Source organism: Panonychus citri, unplaced genomic scaffold (genome assembly GCF_014898815.1).
Source record: "Panonychus citri isolate SS breed McGregor unplaced genomic scaffold, ASM1489881v1 Contig00077, whole genome shotgun sequence".
NCBI lineage: Eukaryota > Metazoa > Arthropoda > Arachnida > Trombidiformes > Tetranychidae > Panonychus > Panonychus citri.
The window spans coordinates 338,340-359,660 of NW_026515482.1; the positions used below are offsets into that span (position 1 = coordinate 338,340).

The following is a 21,321-nucleotide window of genomic DNA, read 5'->3' on the forward strand; positions in this document are numbered from 1 at the left end:
GGAGAGGTTGATGTGGATTAACGGTGTGGATTCTGAGTTTTTTTTTTGCTCTCCCTTATCAAATTATCATCTACAATGTTTATTACTGATTACATTAGCACTTAAACTATGCTGAGAAATGTTTCAAATTCAATTGAACTTTTCTGGTGACCATGAGGAGGGAAAAACAAAAAAAAAATGACAAAGTTTTCATCTTCCTTTTCCTCTTTCTTTTCATTGAATATAAGATTACTCTTTCCGTTTCCTATTTCTATTTATTTTCTTCCAACTAACATCCTCTTCCCATCATCATGTAACCTTTGATTTAATAAAAGATTTGACTTACTTTCTCTTGGTAAGATTAATGTTTTTCCCGGGGACAGTTTGAAAATTTGAATTTCAATTCAATCCAAACAATTTTCTGAACTGAAACAGATTCAACTTTTTCAATAGAATCTGTTAACAAAAGCGATTCAATGATTAACATGAACCTAAATGTAATTGAGGTTTCAGAACGATGATTTTATCCTCATCGCCATGAAAAAATTGACAATAAATCTGATTATCATGGTGAAAGTTAAACTGACCAAATCGAAACTTTTACCAAAGTTGAAAAACTATTGATACGAATTTGTAATTATCATCTAATAAGCACAGAGATTATCTTTGGTACCAAATCAGATCAATGTGATAATCCATTGAAGATAAATGATCTCAAAAAGAAAACCAGATGAAAAAGAACCAAAAATTGTTCGAATCTCTTATTACAAAATCATCTTTTCTCTTTTGCATCCCTACTAATAGCTCTCTCTCTCTCTCTCTCCCGTCCAAAAGTATGACAAAAATGAAAAGATAAAAAGTCTCATCAGTATAAATCAAAATGTCCAATTTGATTCCCATTTCATTAGATTATCATCATCATTATGCATTATCAGTCCCTCTCCCTTTCCCTCTCTCAGCGTCCATTTTTATTTTCATCATCTTTATCATCCTCATTCACTTTACTTCCTTGATAATATTTCCACGTGACCTCAATTCAGTTTATTAACATATATTTTTATATTGTAACAAATTATCATGTAAACAACATCAACTCACTACAAACACATTACATTGACCATAATCATAATTTTCATCAGTATCTTATAATCATCATCATCATCATCATCATGAATCTCACCACGTTTATATTACACGTTATACTACTGAAAAAAAATAATCTAATGATTACCATCATGAAGATGATGCAAGGAAAAAATATTCACCATAAAGCAGATTATATTTATCACCTTGACTATTTTAATTATCTAAATTATTATCAACCCTTGAGGGTGAAAACCGATAATTTAAAAGGGGAAACTTCATTTCTTTTGTTACTCAATTTAAACCTTATGATGGAACCAAAAAAACTGACCAATGTCCAGTACAAAAACAGGTCAACTTAGTTGACTGTGATTGAAAATGATATTATATTCATTTCCAGTGTTATATTTCATAAATATAATGATGATGTATGCATGAGAGAGACAGGGAATGATATGAAAACGATTGATTTATTTCAGATAGATTCAGGGTGAGGGTGGGAAAAGGAGGAGGATGATGATGAAGATAAGGGTGGACTAGGGCTGAATGGGGGTGGAAAGTGTCAAGTTTTCTGTTGTTACTTGTTTCAATATTATTTATATTATTATAATATCATGATATTATCTAATATGATAAATATAAATGGATTTTGTTTCCCAGTCTTGTTGTTTTGGTGTTTGTAGTTTTTTTTTGTTGACTTGACTGAAATCTCAGTATTCTGGATATGAAACACTAAGTGTTCAGTTATATTAATATATATTTATCATGAAACTTATCATGTATTAATATTACAGAACCCCAGTGTGAAGGTTTGGTAAAGGTAAAAAGTCATTATCACGATGAAATATCATAATGATTATCAATTCAAAGGTTACTTTGAATCTATTGCGAGCATCTATCATTTGAATCCTTCATTCAACAAAAGTTTGACAATTTTGTTTCCACAACTGTAAATAAAGTTGTTCTATGGTCACTTTTTCTCAGATGACCAATGGTCATTGGAAAAGTGTTGACAATTCATATATTTGTTCAATTTCACTGCGATAATTGTTTATAATTTAAATGTTTGACCCTCTCTCTCTCTTGTTCATGAGGAAAGGAAATTGTAAGATTAATTTATTTTGTCTGTGTCATTATTTAGTTGTGACCATTGGTCAATTTTTGTCAATATTAAAGTTGACATGTTGATTGGTTTGATAGTGAAATGATGGTGACTTGTTGTTACTATTAAGATTCATTCACACACTCGTAGTTTAAACACTTTGATTGTTACAATTGAATGTGGGTGTTAATGATTATCATCCTAATGATGGAAACAATTCAAAAGTAGGAAGTGGGTGAAATTGTAGGAGGAAGAAGATTAAAAGTCGATCAGAAAATTAGAGTAACATTTAATTTGAGTTTTGCTAAGTGTTAATTTAATCCAGGGAAGAGAAATTGACCCAATCCTGAGGCGAATTGATGTTTGAATTTAAGCTCTTGGGATGAGGAGAAGGAAGAGAGAGAGAGAGAGAGAGGATAAGATAAACATAGAATTTAAAAGAAAATCAACCAGAAGACAATTAGATGATGATGATAAAACACGTTCGAATGTGAAAGATGGAGATAAAGATGATGAAAAAAAGGTTAATGACCAGTTCTCTCACTTACTGCCCCGATGCCCTTAATGTCCAAAAAGGAGGAAATAATAACCTTCATCATCAATATCATCTTCATCTTCATTATCATCGCCATTGTTATAATCATCGCTTCAAATGCTACTGGAAGAAAAAAATCACTGATCATCTCCTACTCTCTAATCCTCCTCTCATTTCCATCTCCTTCTCTTCATCACCCTCATCATCCCTCGATAATATTTAAGTATATTTTTAGACATTTTCCCCATAATTTTGAATGGATAAAAGTCCAATCTATTATATCCAAAAATGATAATAATAGTAATTTGAATGAGAGAAAGAGAGGGAAAGAGATCAACAGAAAAACTGTCAACTTAACCTCCACTTTCCTTCCAGCATCCTCATCTCACTTTCCATCCTCTTTATCATCCTCATCATAATCAGCACCTTTAAATCAAATTCAATTTTTCAATATCAAACAACAAAAATTTATCCCTTAATTATTTACAATACAACATTTGGCTTCATTGATTGTTTCCATTGTGTAAACCGTATTGATCAATTGATTCAGTTCGTTATTTAAATTGTAAAGGTAATATTTGATTCCAAGTCTAACGGTAAACTTTACAAACTATTCAACAATAAACACGATGATCATCATGATAATATGAATGGTTATTTAGCTGCAAGGTTTACTTTTACATCACCATCATCATCATCATAAGATTTTCATGAATTTCACCCTGAATTCATAAGAAAGAGAAAGTAAAAATTTCTCTTGCAAATTTTTCTCAACTAAAAGATAAAGTAAATGTGAATTGGATGAAGAAAAAAAAACTCCAACTGTTAACAGTTACATTGATAAAATAGTAAGACGATGATGATGATCAAGACCTTGTGTCCTTCATCACCATCAACATGTTGACCATAGCCGGCGGGTGAAAACATTAACAAGAAAACAAGCAACAGCGAGTGAAAAAAATCATCATCAAGATAAAAAAAAGTTCAAAGGGAAAAGTTTGTTTGGATAGAGAGAGAAACTCAAGCGAAAGAAATTCATGGTGAATGGAACAGAGAGAGAGAAAAAAAATTACTCAACATATTCGAAGTTAAAAAAACACGATAATGTACATTGGGCTCTCGAAGATATTATTAGTTGGACAAAAAATTCGAGAAAAAAATAAAGAATAAAAAATGAGAACCTGAGAACATGGTAACCAAAATGTAATAACAATAATAATCGTTCATTGGATTGATAGTTTTCCATGAGTTTCAGGTGAGATACTTTTTAGAACTCGAATTGAAAATCGATTAACAAAATTGGGAATATTATTCATCGCGTTAGTTGTTGAGTGTTGAATCAGTGACAATTGATATTAACTGTTGAAATGATTAACAGACAATTAAATTACAATTTATCAAAATTTAACTAAAAAAACTTTTCCAAAATGTTTATTAAGTGTTAATGGGATTTCCGAGTTGCCGGTTGAAAAGTAACAACAACAAACTATTATCATTAATTTTACCATAAGGTTAACATGGATTCAACTTTTTGATATAACTGTTGATTTATTAAAATATCAACATTAAATAATCATAATAATATGTATGAAAAAAAAACCCACCCCACCTTCAACTACCCACTCTCAGTGTGTGTTAGCTTGTTTATCATGTATTTATACATATTTATTGATATTATTTTGAAAATATCAATTCTGATAATGAAAATGTGACACATAACATGATATATATGCGATGAAAAATTGAAGAATCGGTATATTGGTTTTAAATTAACATAATTAAAATGTTGATCCTAAGAAGGATGAATAACCTCAACTATATGGAATTTTCAATAACATGATTAGTATCATGAAATGTTAATGGTAATTTAACAGGGAGAAGCATTTTCATCATCATTATCATCATGATTATAATGAAGATAATGTGATGATAAAAATATTCGTTCTACTAATGATGATTGCTATGCAACCTAAATGAAGCTACATGGACATGAGATGATAACAAGGAATTCATTCTGACCACATTCCGATAACACTGAGGAGATAAAGGTAAGAATCAGAATCCAATGAGTGAAGCATGAAGATTATAAAGGGAATGATGATGATTATGATGATCAAGGATGAATACCTTAATCAATGGATTGTTAATAAGTGAGATTCCCGTAATATAATGAATGATAATAATAATCATCATGTTGATCACCATCATCATCATCATAATAATAATAAAAAGACCTGAGAAATGCTTGAAAATGATGTGACATTCATTTTATCCCTAATCAATTGACTCTAGCAACAAACAAACAAACAAAAGGTATCTTCATCATCCTCATCCTTTTCCTCCTTCTCATCATCATCATCAACTCGTCTACATCATGACAATCCTATAACAAGTAAACCACAATATCATCATCTTCATTGTCATCTTCTTCATGAGTATTATCATAAACATTGACAGTTGAATATCAATATAATCTTTATTATTGTAATTCCTCATCCCTCCTCTCATGAAAATGAATCCACCTCAGCTGATGGCGGGTGGTGAATGGTGGTGGTGGTGGTGGCTGATGATAAGTAATAATATCTGTTAATGTAATATTACATTTCTAATGAGTCCCAGTCTCTTATCAATTACTATTATCTGCATAAGTTAATTTGATTTAACTGCAATTGTTTTGCAAATGTCTATGATTACAGTTATCATTTTCATCATGATCATTTATTATAATGATCATGATAATAATAATAATAATAATATATCACCAATATATATTATGATTACTGTTATCAATACATATGATGATGAACAAAATCTGTGTCATTTACTGAAAATCAATGGTAAAAACTCAGGGTGAAAAAAATTGGAAATGAATCATTAACAATTGATTGATACTTTTCAGACCCTCGAATATGTTTCTGCATATTACATAATAATACTTAATATTCAATATACAATTTTCAATAATAAGGTGCTGGTTATTTCGGGATGATAAGTAGAGAGAGACCAAGGGATGCAAAGATGATGATGATGATGATGTTGAGTGAAAGCATCGTGAAAATGAGCTGCAAAGACTTGAAGTTATTGGTGAAAAAATTGATTCCATTTCTTTGAGATGATGATGATGATGATGGTTTTAAGGATGAAGATGAAAATGAAAACGGTCAATGGTGATGATGGAAAATTGTGAATTGGGAAAATTAGATGCTAGAAATTTACATAACTTTATTAAATTGTGAAGGAATATTTTTTTGTCCATCAAACAAGATTTTTTTGATGTATTTCAATATCAGAAAGATGAGGATGAGGATGAGGATGCTGAGAGTGAGGGATAGAAAGTTGGAAATTTGCAAAATGTTGAAAGATGATTTTTGATGATGCAAAAACCACTCGGACTTTACAGGGTATAAGCAAGATATTTAGGTGATGATGATGGAGAGAAAAACAAAAAGGCCTTGAGGATAAAAGTGAGAATATGAGAAAGAAAAAAAGAAATGAATTTGTATTTCCTTCTTCTCCCTCATCACCCATCTTTCACTCCCACTTTCACCTACTTCTCCTTTCAAATGTCCAGACCGAGAAAACTTTTCCTAGGAAACAGATTGAAAATAATAAATTTCCATAGAGAAAAAATTTTTCTTGCAAATTTGAAAATCGTATTCAAGATAAGGAGCAGGAAGAGAGAGAGAGAGAGAGAGAGAGAGAGGAAAAGAAAGGGAAAAAGGTGATGAGGATGATGTTGAATATATGAATCAGAATAATAATAAGCATTCAGAATTGAATTGGTTCCTATAATTCAGGGAAAGAGAGAGAAATAAAAAACTCAAGAGAATTGAAATGTGAATAAATTGAGAGAAATTTGTATGTATATATATTCAGTTTTATCTGTTCAGATAAAGTTCTTGTGTTCAGGATGGATGAAAATAAAAGTATTTGCTGTTACCAATGTTCATGCTGATTCTTTGCTCATCTTCCCTGAATAAACTGACCTCATGATCATTCAGATCTTTCTGAAAGATGATGATGATGATGATAAAGATTGAAAACTTTTAGTGTAAAATAAAAGAGAGAGAGAGAGATGATGAGATCGAGACTGGTGATGAAGGAATATGTTTATCTGAACAGATTTTTACGTCAGAATTTTTTAGAATAAAATTCATTCCCTGAATTCATATTATACGAAACAAATTCATACAATTTTCAGATTAATTTACAAGTCAAAAACTAATTTTCACCTTAATTCAGTTTCTAAATAATCATGGAAATCACTTTGATGGTCAGAAAAATTTTCCATTTTCTGAATTGAACAAATTCACTTCTCGAATATTTTAATTCCCTATGAATTGAACTTTTTAAACTTTGTTTCAGAATTTATAATTTATTAAACTGAACTTTTCATTCACTCATTTATTTACCATGTAGATATATAGTATATATAAATACAATTTCTCAATAGATTCTGATTGAGATGAACTTTCTTTTCTTACTGTTTGATTATGAATTTCTCATGAAATATTTTCAACTTTATCAACTTTTTGTTGTTCAAATAATTTCATTCTAATCAACTGAATCTATCGGAATAAAATATTAAACTAATCATCATGATTTAGTTTAAATAATTTACAGAAAAAGGAAGAAGAAAAAAAAATAAGAAACAAAGTTCGATATGAATCTGAGTAAATTGATTTTCATGGTGATATTAATATTGAATTACAAGTGAACTTTATTCAAAAGGTAATCTTTGTATCTTCATTATTCAGTTAACTTTCATGGTAGAAACAGCATGAAATGGATAACATTTAAAATGAATTTTCAGTTGAAATTTAAAGAGAATGAAAAGTTTTCTCTTGGAATCATGATACTGACCAACGAGAGAGAAATGGATATTACAGGGAATGGGAGTGAAATCTTTTCGAATAAACAAAAAAGTAGAACAAACTTTTTTTCGAATTTGTTTCTTTTTCTTTTCCATTCAAATCTCTTGAAAATCTTTCACCATGAAAATAGATCCTGAAAGTAAACAGAATTTCATTTCAAACAATCCCATCACTTTGGCTATCAAATCAACGCCTGAATTTAAATCTCAAATTGAAACAATTAACTTTCATTTCATTACCAATTCAAAGCAATCATGATACAAACTGAGACAAGCAATTAAATCATCGGCAATTAACTTACCCAATTTAATTTGCTGCTGCTTGGCACATTGTTCAAGCACTTCCAAATCACTCATAATTAAATTGATTAGCACGAGAAGGATAAACAATTAGAGTTGATTGTTTAATCTTGTTGTCTCTCAAGTTTAAAATTCAACAATTTAAACACAAAAATACACAGAGAGATGGAAACAGTTTCCAAAAGAAAAGTTGATCGAAAAGTTTGTTTCCAAAATTTCCAAATCAATTGTTGGTCTTGAATTATTAGCGTTGTTAAATTGCGACAATTAAAGAGACAAATAATCAAACTAATTAATTAGTAACAAGTTTGATTTGCATCTTAATTAGAATGATGAATAATAATGATTAAAGATGAAGATGGAGAATTAAAAATTGGAATGAAAATCAACCAGGAAATAACACACACAATGGATAACAAGTTAAATGGATATAACTGATTCGTGATTCACTTCCCAAGGAACTATTTCAATCTCTCTCTTTCTTTACTGTCTATCTGCTCTTTCCTCTCTCTCTCTCCATCATCATTATCTTCCACCCCATTTCTCATCTTCTTCATCTTTTTTTTCACTTTTAGGTGGGCGGTAAAATCCATCAACATGATAGTATTCAGGTTACGCATGTTCTGCTCCTCCTCTTTAACTCTATTAAACTCCACCTTTTTTTCACTTTTTTATCATCATTATTATTATTATCATCGTCTTCAATAACCACCCCCTCTTCCTCATCATCATAATCATCATTATCATCTTTTATCATCCGAATCATTGTCAATGATGTAATCTAAGTCGCTCTACATTTTTCACTTTGATTTTCATTTCGTATCATCTTCATCCCCTTCCCACTCCCACTCCAACTCTCTCTCTCTTTTATTATCTTCCTTATCATCATTTTCATCTTATAATTTGCAACATTATCCCTTTGTAAATTATCATCTTCATCAATGTCCACTGTCCACTCTAATCATCATCTTACACTTGGAAAATGCAAAATAATACTACAATTTATTTCTTATCAAAAAACGAAATCTCAATGAAATTGATTTACTTTTGTTTCTCTTGCAATTTGATCAGCAATTAATTTCCAACCGATGATGATGAGTAAAAAAAACACTCTCATGATTAACATTAATTGTATTCAATAAAGTATAGTATTTGAGTTATCATTGCCAGTTCTCATTGTGTCCAAGCTGAATGCTGAATATCAAATGTTATCAACTTTTTGTTTCTCTTTTTATTTTATTCATAGTCGCCATCTATTGACTAAAACTTTATATTTTCATGTCGATTGTTAAAATGATCAATCGGTAAATTGTTAATCATTCAATTTCCTCTAATCAGTTCAAATTGAGTAGCCTAACAATCAAACACTCAAGATCATTAAAAGAAAGATAAAAATTACTAACTTGAGGGATAATAATAATAATAATAGTAATATATTTATGGTTAATCAAGAATTAATTTTAATCATCATATTGTATTTAGTATTAATTGTAACAATATAAGTTTGAAAGGCGAGAGAGTCAATTGATCATGATTAAACCATCGGGGTGTTTTGTTGAAGGGAGGGTATTCATTGATGATTAAAAATGGAAATGAGTTTACATCATTATCATAGATTAATTGTTGATTTTAATAATAATAATAATAATAATGTCTTGGTGTTGAAGAGAGAGAGGGAGATAGAGAGAGTGGGTTTTTTTTATGTGGAGGGTGGAAAGTGGATTTTGATATAAATGAAAATTTTGTCATTCTCTCATCATGGTTTCCATGGTGTGCTTTTTGTTATTCACGGCGGTGGTGGTTGTCTTTTCTTAGGCAGGTGAAGGTGGATATGATGAAGGTGATCCTAAGCATCCATTATCTGGATCATCGGATGAATTGAGTGGAGGGTTGATTCGTTTCTCTTTTTGCCGACGATTACAAAACCAAACTCGAACGACCTCCTTTTCCATGCAAAGAGAATCGGCTAACATTGAAATCTCCTCAGAGGTTGGCTTTGGGTTTGAGATGAATGCTTTTTCTAGGGCGACACGAACTGTTGTCTCGATGCTCGTGCGTTTCTTTCGCCTTCGTCCAATTGCATCAGCTGATGCCTGAGATGATGACATGACTCCTGGATTGGTAAGTGAAGCATCCGCATCCTTTAACCATCTCTCCAAAAGAGGCTTTAATTTGCACATATTCTTAAAGCTAAGGTTAAGAGCTTCAAATCGGCTAATTGTCGTCTGACTGAAATCGTTACCATACAATTTACCCATCGCCAGGCCAACATCTCCTTGGGTATAACCTTTATTTCCCAAAAGCACCAATAATGGATTAGAGAAAAGAAGAACAAAACAATTAATAAACAATCGAATCAACTTTAATTATACTCGAGAAACTAAATTGTTAACTTACCTAATTTGATTCTTCGTTGTTTAAACATTTTAGCAAATTGTTCCAACTCTTCAAGATCATTCATCTCTTCAGGACTTGTCTCAGCCCGCGAACGGACAGTTGACAGTTGATGGTGATAATTATTAAGTTGATTGTGATTTGAAAGCTGAGAATTAACTGTATTATTGTTGATTAAATTGTTACTATTATTATTCATGGAGTTATTATTATTATTACTATTGGTGTTTGAAGGTGAATTGTTATTATTAGATGTCGGTGTTGTGGTTGATGAGGCTGAAGATGAAAAAGATGCTGAAGATGCAGATGAATGTGGATCAGTTAAACCATTCAAACCATGATGATTAAGATGATGTTGATTAATTAGGTTGATCACTTTCTTCTGATTACTAATTATATCTGAAGGTGAACCATGTCTTTGGTGATATTTACTTAAATTATTATTATTATTATTGGTGGTGTTGTTATTGTTATTATTGTTGTTGGTGGTGGTGTTGTTGTTGTTGTTATTATTATTACTATTGGAGTTGTTGTGATGACCATTGAGAACTCCTGAAGAAAGTGATGAAGATGAAGATGCAGATGAGGATGCAGATGATGAGGATGATAATGATGATCCATTAATACCAAGTGATTCTTGTAGTTGTTGTAATTGTTGAGCTGCAACAGCAACTTGAGGCAAAGACATTCCATGTCCAGCTAAAGTTTGTAGGGTTTGCTGAAGGTAACCTTGTTCAACCTGTCGACACAATTTCATTTAATTAGATTGATTAATTTAAAAACAAAAGCTCATTAAGATTGGTCATCTTTTTACCTGATTCTGTAGTAACATTGCCTGTAAATTAGGGGTCAATTGTCCGGTTGATTGGAGGAGGATTAATTGTTGAAGGTTTTGTAAATTTTGCTGCTGTTGTTGAATTTGCTGTAAATCAGTTGCATTCAATGGGAAACCACCGAGATTAGGATTAACTGGCATCTATTGTTTTTGATTAGAGAGTGAAATTAATTTTTTTTTAATACTAGCTAATCCTTTAATCCTATTGGAAAATTAATCAAACGGTTTAGGTGTTAATTGTTTGATTAAGTTGAATTGATTTACCTTTGATGTTGCTTGTTGTTGCTGTTGTAATTGTTGAGCTAAAGTTGCTTGTAATAATAATTGTCCTTGAGCTGCTCCAGCAGCGGCCATTAACTGTTAATAATTAAATCAATCAATTGATTATTAATTAGAATGACGAAATTGTATAGAATATTAAAATGGAATTAATTAATTAAACAATTATAATTCAACGGTAAAGTTTTCATTAGATTATCCATCTCAATCGATTAGTAATTTTTCTGGCCGATTGTTTTGTTTGTCGAAACTTTTTTTTGATCGAAATCGAATTAAATTTGACCAATTGATCGAGAAAATTTACGATTTTCGAATAAAATTCAAAATTAGCGCTCAAAAGCTTGTATTCGATTAGAACTAAGTTCGAGTTTTTTTTCTGATAAACACTCGAATATCAATTTGATCGATTCAAATCTATTCGATCTCATCGTTATAACGAAAATAAAACTTGACAGAAATTTTGTTCTAATCCGATTGGAAATGTTAATCAACTAATTAACTGTAAATCAACTAAAGGTTATAAATATTGTCCATCAATTTTACCTGAGCCAGTTGATTAATCGGTAAATTAGATCCTGTTGTCGCCGCTGCCGCAAGAGCTGCTGCCGTCGATGCTAATAAATTTGGCGCTGCCATTGAATTTGCCGTTGACCGATTTAAGGATGAAGATGGAGATGAAGATCCCATTGAAAGGTCACTTGGTCCAGTTAATGATGTTCCGTTATTATCATTGATATTTCCGTTCATCATTGCATTAGATGCTAAATTGTTATTATTAGCACTCGAATTATTATTATTATTATTATTATTAGAATTAGAATTAGAATTGTTTCCATTGATTGAACTAGAGGAAAAATTCTTGGAACCATTGATTGATAGATCAGCTCCATTGGAATTAAGATTACCGGTATTACCTGCTGATTCACCTTTAGCACCATTACCATTTGATCCTCCACTTGAACCACCACCATTACCTTTAAGGTTCAAAGGGATACCCTGTAATTGCTCCAATTGATGTAAATTATTGACCGTTGATGCCAATGTTGTCGCTGCTTGTGCATTGGGTGATGAGGATGATAAAGGTGATGAGGCAGGAAGTGGAGATACTGTTGTTGGTGACATTGACCCACCGGAAGATGTAGATGAGTATAAAAAGGATGATGATGAAGGCAGTAATGAGGTTTGCTGATTGTTTATTGTAATTGCTGAAGATGAGGTTGTTGTTGTTGTTGTTGATGCTGATGATACTGATGATGATAATGATAATGGTGGTGATGCTGTTTTAGTTGAATTTGGTGGTAAAACTGATAATGATGATAATATTGAAGGTGAATTGAATACACTAGAAACCGGATTAAGGATAACACGATGAGCAGGATTAACGAATGACAAATTGTTGACCAGATTGACGGCTCCATTGGAGGAAGTAAAATGTTTATCACTGTAATTTGTTGGTATCAATGTTGTTGTTGGTGTTGGAGTTGGTGGAGTATCCATTGAACTATCTTCCATCGTCTAAACACCGACAAGAATACAGAATAAAAGAACAATTAATAAAACAATCAACAGTCAACGAAAAATGAGAGAAAAACATCAAAAACAATCAATTGCAACTCTCGAAAACATTCAAATGATTAATCCGATTGAGAGATGATAATATTATTATTATAAGAGAAAAAAACTTTTTATCAACCAACGAATTGAAGAAAAGTTCTAATTTCTAATCCGTTTCAAGTTTTCGAAATAACAACTTGGCAATATATTTGAGAGAGAGAGAGAGAAAAAAAGAAAAAGTGACCAGTATACTGACCAGATTGAGAGATTTCTCCGAATCCATTGAATCACAGTCATCTTCGGGTTCCATATCATCCATCTCAGAATTATCTGAACAATAATTAATCGGTTCCTTGTGGTGTCCATTATGAACATTATCAACCTTTTCACTCATCTTGTAATCCTCATTTGTCATGTAACGAACCTTAAATATGATGAAATATCCTAAGGGAAACCAAGTAACGAACAATCACAAAAAAGTAACACGATCATACAAAAAGCAACGAGAACCAAAACAAGCAAAACAAACAAATGTACACCAATAGATGGACACAACGATGACCAACAACAATCAAAGAAATCAGAATAATTATAAGAATAAGAAGAAGAAAAAAAAAATTAGAATCCAATTAACTTAAATTGTTAATAATAAAACGTTAACTTGTAAAGCGTAAAGTGTAAAGTGCAACTAAACTCGTTTAACTTGTAACTCCAGCGTCAGGTAGATTTTAAGAAAGTGGGAGGTGGTTAAAGTGGAAAGTGGGATGTTTTTTGTTTCGAATTATATTTTTTATCCACCTCCACCCTCTTCACCCTCTCTCTCACTCACTCACTCACTGGTCTTCTCTCTCTCTCTCTCTCTCTCTCTCTCTATCTTCCTCCTCCCTGCTCACTCTAAATTATCATCATTCTCTCCATTCTCCTCCTTCCTCTTCATCACCATACCTGATATTATATATACGAAACACACCTTAAGAGGTTAAGCAACATCTTCCTCTCGTTAGTTAGTTAGTTAGTTAATTAGTTAGTTAATTTGATTCACTTTGTTTCTTTCTCTCTCTCTCTCTTTCTTTCCATGGTTAATTAATCGATGGAACTGATTGTTTGATTGTTATTAACAATTAAGAGTATATCATATTTATTAATAGGCTAAAACCTCTAATGCAATTGATTATTTAACAATATTAATGATTAGCATTATTGATTTGTTAGTTATTGATCGTGATTATGATTAATTATTGGTTAATATTAAATGGTAAATGAATTAGTATTAATTTATTTAACCTCACATTTCATATTTTTTTTTTCACAATCAAAAAGTTTCACTCATTCATTGTTTCTCATTGATTGTTACAATTGATTGTAATTTTTTTCTTCTTCATCTACTTTCAATTTAACAATTGATTACTATTATGTATTAGATTATTTATATTTTAATTTATATATATTTATATATATATGAATTATATTGTTAAAATTAATTGTTTACTCTGTTTGTTATACTACAACATTATTATCATGAATATCATGATAATAATGTAACATGATTTGATAAATTATCATTATGATGATTATGAGAGTTGGTTGAAAGTTTTCAAATTTACAATTTCAAGTAAAAACTGATTAATGTTAAATTATTTCAATTTATGCTTTCAAATGAATTTAAAACAAACAAAGTTAATTGTTAATCATATTATTATTATTATATTGCAATAATCATGATTTACCTGTGAATTAAGGACAAAAGATGATCAACATAATTAATGTAAATGAATTAACAGAAAAACTAAAACAAAAGGTAACGTTTTCTGCTTTTTGATTAATGATTGAGCAGCAAGTGAGGGGATTGCGATTGTCACCTAACTCTCTTTGCGACAATTAATTAATTTGATAATCTTTTTGCGTTTTTTAGTGAAATTATATAAAAGAAAGACAGAGAGAGAGAGAGAGAGAGAGAGAGAGAGAGAGAGAGAGAGAGAGAGAGAGAGAGTGAGAGTGATGATTATGATGATGATGGGGGAGGATGAAAAGTGACATAGGGAAAGTGATATAATCATCAAATGTAATGATAATACTTAATGCAGGAAACAATATCAATGCTGTTTAAATAATAATGATCATGTTATTATCCAAACAAATGCTGATGAGGAAGAACGAAGATGATGATGATGATGATAACAGGAAAAGAGAAAGAGAAAGACAATGTTGATAAAGATGAAGAAGCAGGAAAAGGAAGACAAATAGTAAATGAAAAAAATTCGAAAAAAATCTAAAAACGAATGGAAAAAGAAAGAAAAAGAAGAACAAGAGAAAAGACTTTTTTTTATTTCTAAATCAAAGTAACAATAATCCGGATTCGGATAAGATTAATGTCCGGAGAGAGAGAGAGAGAGAAGAGAGAGAAAGTAGCCATTGGTTGTAAATAGAAAAAAATAAATGAAATTTTGGGAGAAAAAAACTAAAAGCGGGAAAATTTTCTCTCAAATTGAGAAAATGTTGAAAGTGGACATTGGGGTGGGAGTGGATAAGATAAAAGGGCAACTGAACCGAGGGTATTTTTGGTTTAATCTAGTGAGAGAAAGTGATAGAGAGGGAAAAGAATTATCATCCTGCATCATCTTCCCTTTCTTTTTTTCTCTGTCGCATGGGATACGAAAGAGAGAAAAACAAAAAGTGAGAGAGAGAGAAAGAGAAATAGAAAACAATCTTTATTAATAATGAGTCATTTGGGAAGAAGAATACATTTTCTTTTTGTAGAATTTGAAACTTTTACCTCGGCCCCACCTTCCAATACCTTAAATTTAACTTTCTCTCGGATATTTCATTCTAATTCTCACTCTGTTGCTATTTTCCTTCATCAATTCCAACTCATAGACCTAACCCACGAATCTCTCCCTCTCTCACTAACTCACTCACTCACTTTACCTTCATAAACTAATCAAGAAGCTTGAAAAACAAAACTTGATACATTTGTCTCTTAATTGATAAAAACTAAAAAGTAAACAACAAAGTAAAAGGTTAAAATTAGCACAAAAATGACCAGTGGTCATTGCAAATGAATCAATAATGTATTATAATAAAAGGTGCAAATGGTTATCGTTATAATATGTATTACAATCAAAAGTGGATCATCAAGTAAAAGTAGTAAATGTCCAGTTTTGTCTTCCTGTTAAAACTAAAAGCAAATGGTCAAGCTACTAAAAAAAGGTCATAAAAGGTAAGTCATCGTCGTTTTTATTACACTATAATTGGCCTTTTTTCCTGCTCGTTGTATCTTGGCGCCGATACTTTTTTCTGATATTTGTCACAAGAATCGTTCTTGTTGAAGGTGTGACATTTTTTTCAAAGAATACGAGTAAACCAAGTTAACGGTTTCACGTAAAAGTGAAAAGAAGTCCAAGAAAAAACTTGCTAGAAACTGACCAACTGACCGATCCCTTTCAATCTAATCTTGATCATTATTCAAAAACAGAATAAAATTCGTCTTATCATCTGAATCCATTTTGAAAGAAGGAGAGAAAGATGAACAGGGAGCAAGAGAGCGAGAGAGAGAGAGAGAGAGAGAGAGAGAGAGAGAGAGAGAGAGAGAGAGAGTGATGATAAAATTACCATCGAATATTATTCTTGATTAATTCAGTAGATCTCTTTGAGTGGGTGGGTGGTGGTGAAGTTGAAGGTAATCATAATGATCAGGGTATTAAATTGAATATCTTATTTCTGTTTGCTCAGAATCTAAAGTTATCATAATAATATTACTCATGATTGAGGATAAATCAAAATGTGAGTAATCTGAGTAGTCAGCTGACAAATCAATAGAATTTTTTTTCATATCATCTTCTCTCTCAAAAAATTGAGATTCAATAAAGTGATGATAATGATGAGAGAAAATATTTTTATCATCATATCATCTCTTTTCTTCTGTATATAATATAATTCAACTGGAATATAGAAATCTCATTATAATAAAATATTCGAAAAAATATCAGAATTACCTGAATTTTTATTTCTTTTTTATTTCACTTCTCTTTCTTTTTCTCTCACTCTTGTTCTTTAAGGAGTTTGACAGTTTTTTCCTCATTTTTTCCATTTCTCTCGCTCTTACTCTCTCTCTCTCTCTCTCTTCTCCAATCATCATGAACGCTTCATCGAATTCAAGATTTCATTGAATTCTGATGATTGAACTTCAACAGTTAGACATTTCATTTATACTTTTAGATTCAGATAGAGGGATATCATCATCAACATCATTATCATCATCATCTCCTATTACACTGATTATACTTTATTCACACATCATCATGGAGCTTTTTTTCAATTTTGTATCATCTCAACCTACAGAGTACATTTGATGATGATTAAGATGGGGTGGGAGATATTAAGAAGGAGGAGGCATCATGATCATCATGATGATATTTGAGACCAATAGACCGTTCGATTTGAAAAGAAAGATTCTCAATTCAATTGCGAATCAGATGAAATTAAAATGATGAACAAAATGGAAACTGAAATAAGAAGATAATGTTCATCACCATGATGCTATTCCTTATTTCATGATTGTAAAGTGGGAGGAGGGAAGAAGATGAGGACAGGGTGGGGATGAGAATTTAAGATGGCGAATTCTTATTTCTCTCTCTCTCTCTCTCTCTTTCCATTTCTTCATCTTCTTTGTCTAAAATGATTTTTTCTTCTAAAAAGAAGAAACATTTTACTTTACAATTTCGATTCTTATTTTGATTCCTTTTCTCTACTTTTACTTTCTATTTTTCTTCTCTCTCCCTCTCTTTTTCTTCTATTTTTCCAATTAAATCAGTAGAAGAAACTTGAGATAACTCATGGTTATTCCTCTTCTTCAGGGGAGATAACGAGAAGATTCTGAAGGGATGGATGAAATAGATTAAAGAAACAGAATAGGTAAGAAGGAGAGAGAGAGAGAGAGAGAGAGATGAAGAAGAAGATGATGAGGATGAGGATGAATGCGATTGTCCATCTCTAGATTGAGAGAATTTTTTTTCTACTTCGTTCTCTTATTCTTTATTAACCTTCATAAATCATGGGCCGAATTGACTAATGGTTAGCCAATTTTTTTATTCCAAATGAAAAAGAAACAGAAATTCAACTTGAAGATTATGATGATGATGATGATGATGATCCTTAAGATGATAATTCTTATTCTTTTTCTTTCTTATAATAATCATAATAATAATCGTGATTGAGAATATGAAATAATGAAGATGATGATGATTAGGAAAAAGAGAGATGAATGGAATAGGTTAACTTGGGGTCAATTTACAATCGAAAATGATAATGATGATAAAAGAAGAACAAACTAATACATATAGGGGAGAAAACAGTTAAAGATGATAAAAGATGATGATTTAAATCTCAATTCGAAATTTGTTCTTTTTTTATTTTCTTCTATTCTATTGAAATCCTATTTAAAAAGTATAGAGTTTAAAATTTTCCATTTCCTCCTATCATCTTCATCTTTATGCTCACAATCATCATCATGTAGAACTTCAATTTCATCACGTGACTTAAAATTCTGATATATATAAATGTTAACATGATGATCATCGTATTCCTTTTATTATATAAATAAGTTGATGGTTAAGTTTTATGATTGAATATAGAGTTGATCAGCTGATACCTCATGTTGAATATATGAAAGGATGAAAAGTGAGATGAGGAATATATGATGAGCATGAAGATGATAAGTATTATCATGGAGTGAGAATTGAAATCAAAGTTTTGTAGAGAGAGAGAGAGAGAGAAACGGTAAAGGGTAAAAAGGAAAAAGATGATTAGAAGATGGAGAAAGAGTAAGATGATGAGAGAGAATGTGAATGAAAAAGAATAACAATTGTTTCCATGTTAGTTGAACCAGAAACAAAACCGATGATGAAAATGAGAGAGAGAAAGAGAGACAGAGGGAGAGAACGAGAGAGAGGGAGAGAGAGAGAGAGATGATAAGAAAAAAAGAAGAGAAAAATTTGATGATCATCCATGTATAAGATGAAGATGATGATGAAAATGATGAGAATCAGAATAAGCATGAGAATGATGATCATGATGGGTGAATGTTGAACCTAATTAATGGATCCAGAGAAGAATAAGAATCAAGATGAAAAGTTCCATTGATAAGCTCATCTTCTCTATTTTTCTCTTTTATATCCGATTCGAGTTGAAGAAAAAAATCTTTAATGGAAGACAATGTACAAGAAAGTAGAGATTCTAATGATGATGAAGGTAAAAGATGGAAAAACCTTTTCCTTTTAGAAAATCTTTTCCAAAATGACCATGGGTCAGATCGAAAAATATTCAAAGGTTCGTAATAAGTAAGAAGAAGATGTAAAGAGGAAGAATAAGCTCTCTCTCTCTCTCTCTATGGGAATGGTCAAAGTGATTAAAGTTTTTGATGCTTTTAAATGACCATCATTACCAAAGGTATTAAAAGGTTCATCGTTTTAATGGGTAAATGTACAGATGCTTTTGACATTTTCACCTTTTCAATTGTAAAGACACAACTATTTTCAATGGGGAAGACAAGAAGATGATAATGATGAGGATGATACTCATCACACTCTTTTACTCATTTAACTGCTCACGAGTCTCATAATCATCATGATAATAATCAGAATTGTTAAATGTAAACAGAGAAAGAAAAATTAAACAACCAAAACCCATTAAGTACATTAAATCATTCACCATTTAATCATTACCATTAAGATTTGATTATTAGCATCAATCTATTGTTTTTATTTCCATTTAGTTAATCAGCTTTTTTTTTATTATTCTGATAAAATTTTCTTATTGTTTTTAATCACCTTGTCATGTTTCATGAATTTACTGAGTTAACCAATTAAATGAATGAAACATTTTTTTTTTCTTCATCAAGCTTACCTTGGATGTCGGATGATGATGATAATGATGAGATGGGCTCACGTTAATTATCAATTGATGAGGTTAAATCTTATTGATGATGAATCTGAATGCAAGAAGTTGATCCTAAATCTGTAAAAGACAAGAAGATGAAAATTGATGAGAGAGAAAAAATAGAGAGAGAGAGAGATCACCATTTTACCGGCGATAATAATAGATTAAGATGAAGATGAAGATGAAAATAAATTCAGATGGATCAGTGATGGATGTAATCGGTCAATTGGTCAGCAACATTGTTAACTAATATCATCAGAACAGAATAGAAGATGAAAAGGACGAGAGAGAGAGAGAGAGAGAGATGATTGAATGAAGAGAAAAAAATTCAGCTCAGTGAATTTAATTCTCATCATTTCTCATCCTCATCAACAGAATCATTTAATTAACATGATAATTAACAAGAAAACCACAACTTGTTGCAGTGAAAATCAAAATGATGATACATAAAAAAAACACCAACACAAATTTGACTTTGAGAAACAACAACACCAAGAAATAGCATCTCAAAGTTATCATCTTAATCTTAATCATCATCAATTAACACTAATCATTGTCAATTGTGATTAGTAGTTAACTCTCATTTTCTAATCAATTATTTTCTCCTTCCTTCATTACTTGAATTTGTATCAAACAGAATCTAATCTACACCAATAATCTAATCTCAATTGATCCCTAATCATCCTCATCATCTTAAGATGCTCCCGCATCACATACAAAAGGTGAGAAGTCAAATCAATTGACCTTAATTTACTTGGTGTAAACTTTTACCTTTTTATTTTACACAATCGCAAACCTTTTACAACCAACCAACACACACACAGGAAAACTGAATACACACCAATCATCATAATGATAATATAAAAAATACCCAATAATCAACATCCAATATCAAAACGATGATAATAATAATAGATTCATCTTCCGTTGAAGGTTAAAACCCTAATTATCAATCTGATTGACAGGAGTAACTCATCAACAATCAGTGTTAACCTTTTCTTTTTCCTGTTATTTTCTTACCTTTTTATCATCTTCATCACTTTTAGCATCTTCTTCTTTCTCCATTCACCTTGAAGAGACGAAGAAGAAGATGAAGAAGATGATGAAGGAGAGAAAATAAGAAAACACTAACCCACCTCGTCGCAAGAACGTAAAAGTAAAGCCTTTTATTTATCTTGGTTTTTTCTTCTATTTTTATCTGTTAGATTATAATCTATGGATTTACAAAAGGTAAGTGAATTCACAAGATAAGGTAATCCACAGGTGAGAAAAACTCATAATATGGATGAATCTTAAATGGAATAATATTTAACATCATCATTATTATTATGATTAAATCTATTGGTGGTCAGTCCATTTCTTTATTTTTTTTTTGAGAAAGAAAATTTTTTCTCGAAAAAGTAAAAAAAAACTAACATTCGAAGTGAATTAGTTAATTGTTATCATTACATTAA

General features: G+C 30.9%; 2 protein-coding genes across 2 annotated transcripts in view; both read right to left on the bottom strand.

Moving 5' to 3' along the window:
- Positions 1-8,330, bottom strand: part of LOC128386918 (putative uncharacterized protein DDB_G0277255) — a 38,160-nt gene extending 29,830 nt beyond the window's left edge. Inside the window, exon 1 of the mRNA XM_053346032.1 lies at positions 7,875-8,330. Within this exon, the coding sequence (XP_053202007.1) occupies positions 7,875-7,929 (55 nt within the window). The 5' untranslated portion in view covers positions 7,930-8,330. The remainder of the gene's footprint in view (positions 1-7,874) is intronic.
- A 976-nt stretch (positions 8,331-9,306) lies between these two features.
- The window catches only part of LOC128386920 (protein nubbin-like), a 76,375-nt gene continuing 64,360 nt past the window's right edge, over positions 9,307-21,321 (bottom strand). Inside the window, exons 4-10 of the mRNA XM_053346034.1 lie at positions 19,835-19,945; positions 13,191-13,378; positions 11,924-12,895; positions 11,366-11,458; positions 11,081-11,242; positions 10,270-11,005; positions 9,307-10,159 (exon numbers count right to left, since the gene is read on the bottom strand). Coding sequence (XP_053202009.1) covers positions 9,684-10,159; positions 10,270-11,005; positions 11,081-11,242; positions 11,366-11,458; positions 11,924-12,895; positions 13,191-13,349 — 2,598 coding nt within the window. The 5' untranslated portion in view covers positions 13,350-13,378; positions 19,835-19,945 and the 3' untranslated portion in view covers positions 9,307-9,683. The remainder of the gene's footprint in view (positions 10,160-10,269; positions 11,006-11,080; positions 11,243-11,365; positions 11,459-11,923; positions 12,896-13,190; positions 13,379-19,834; positions 19,946-21,321) is intronic.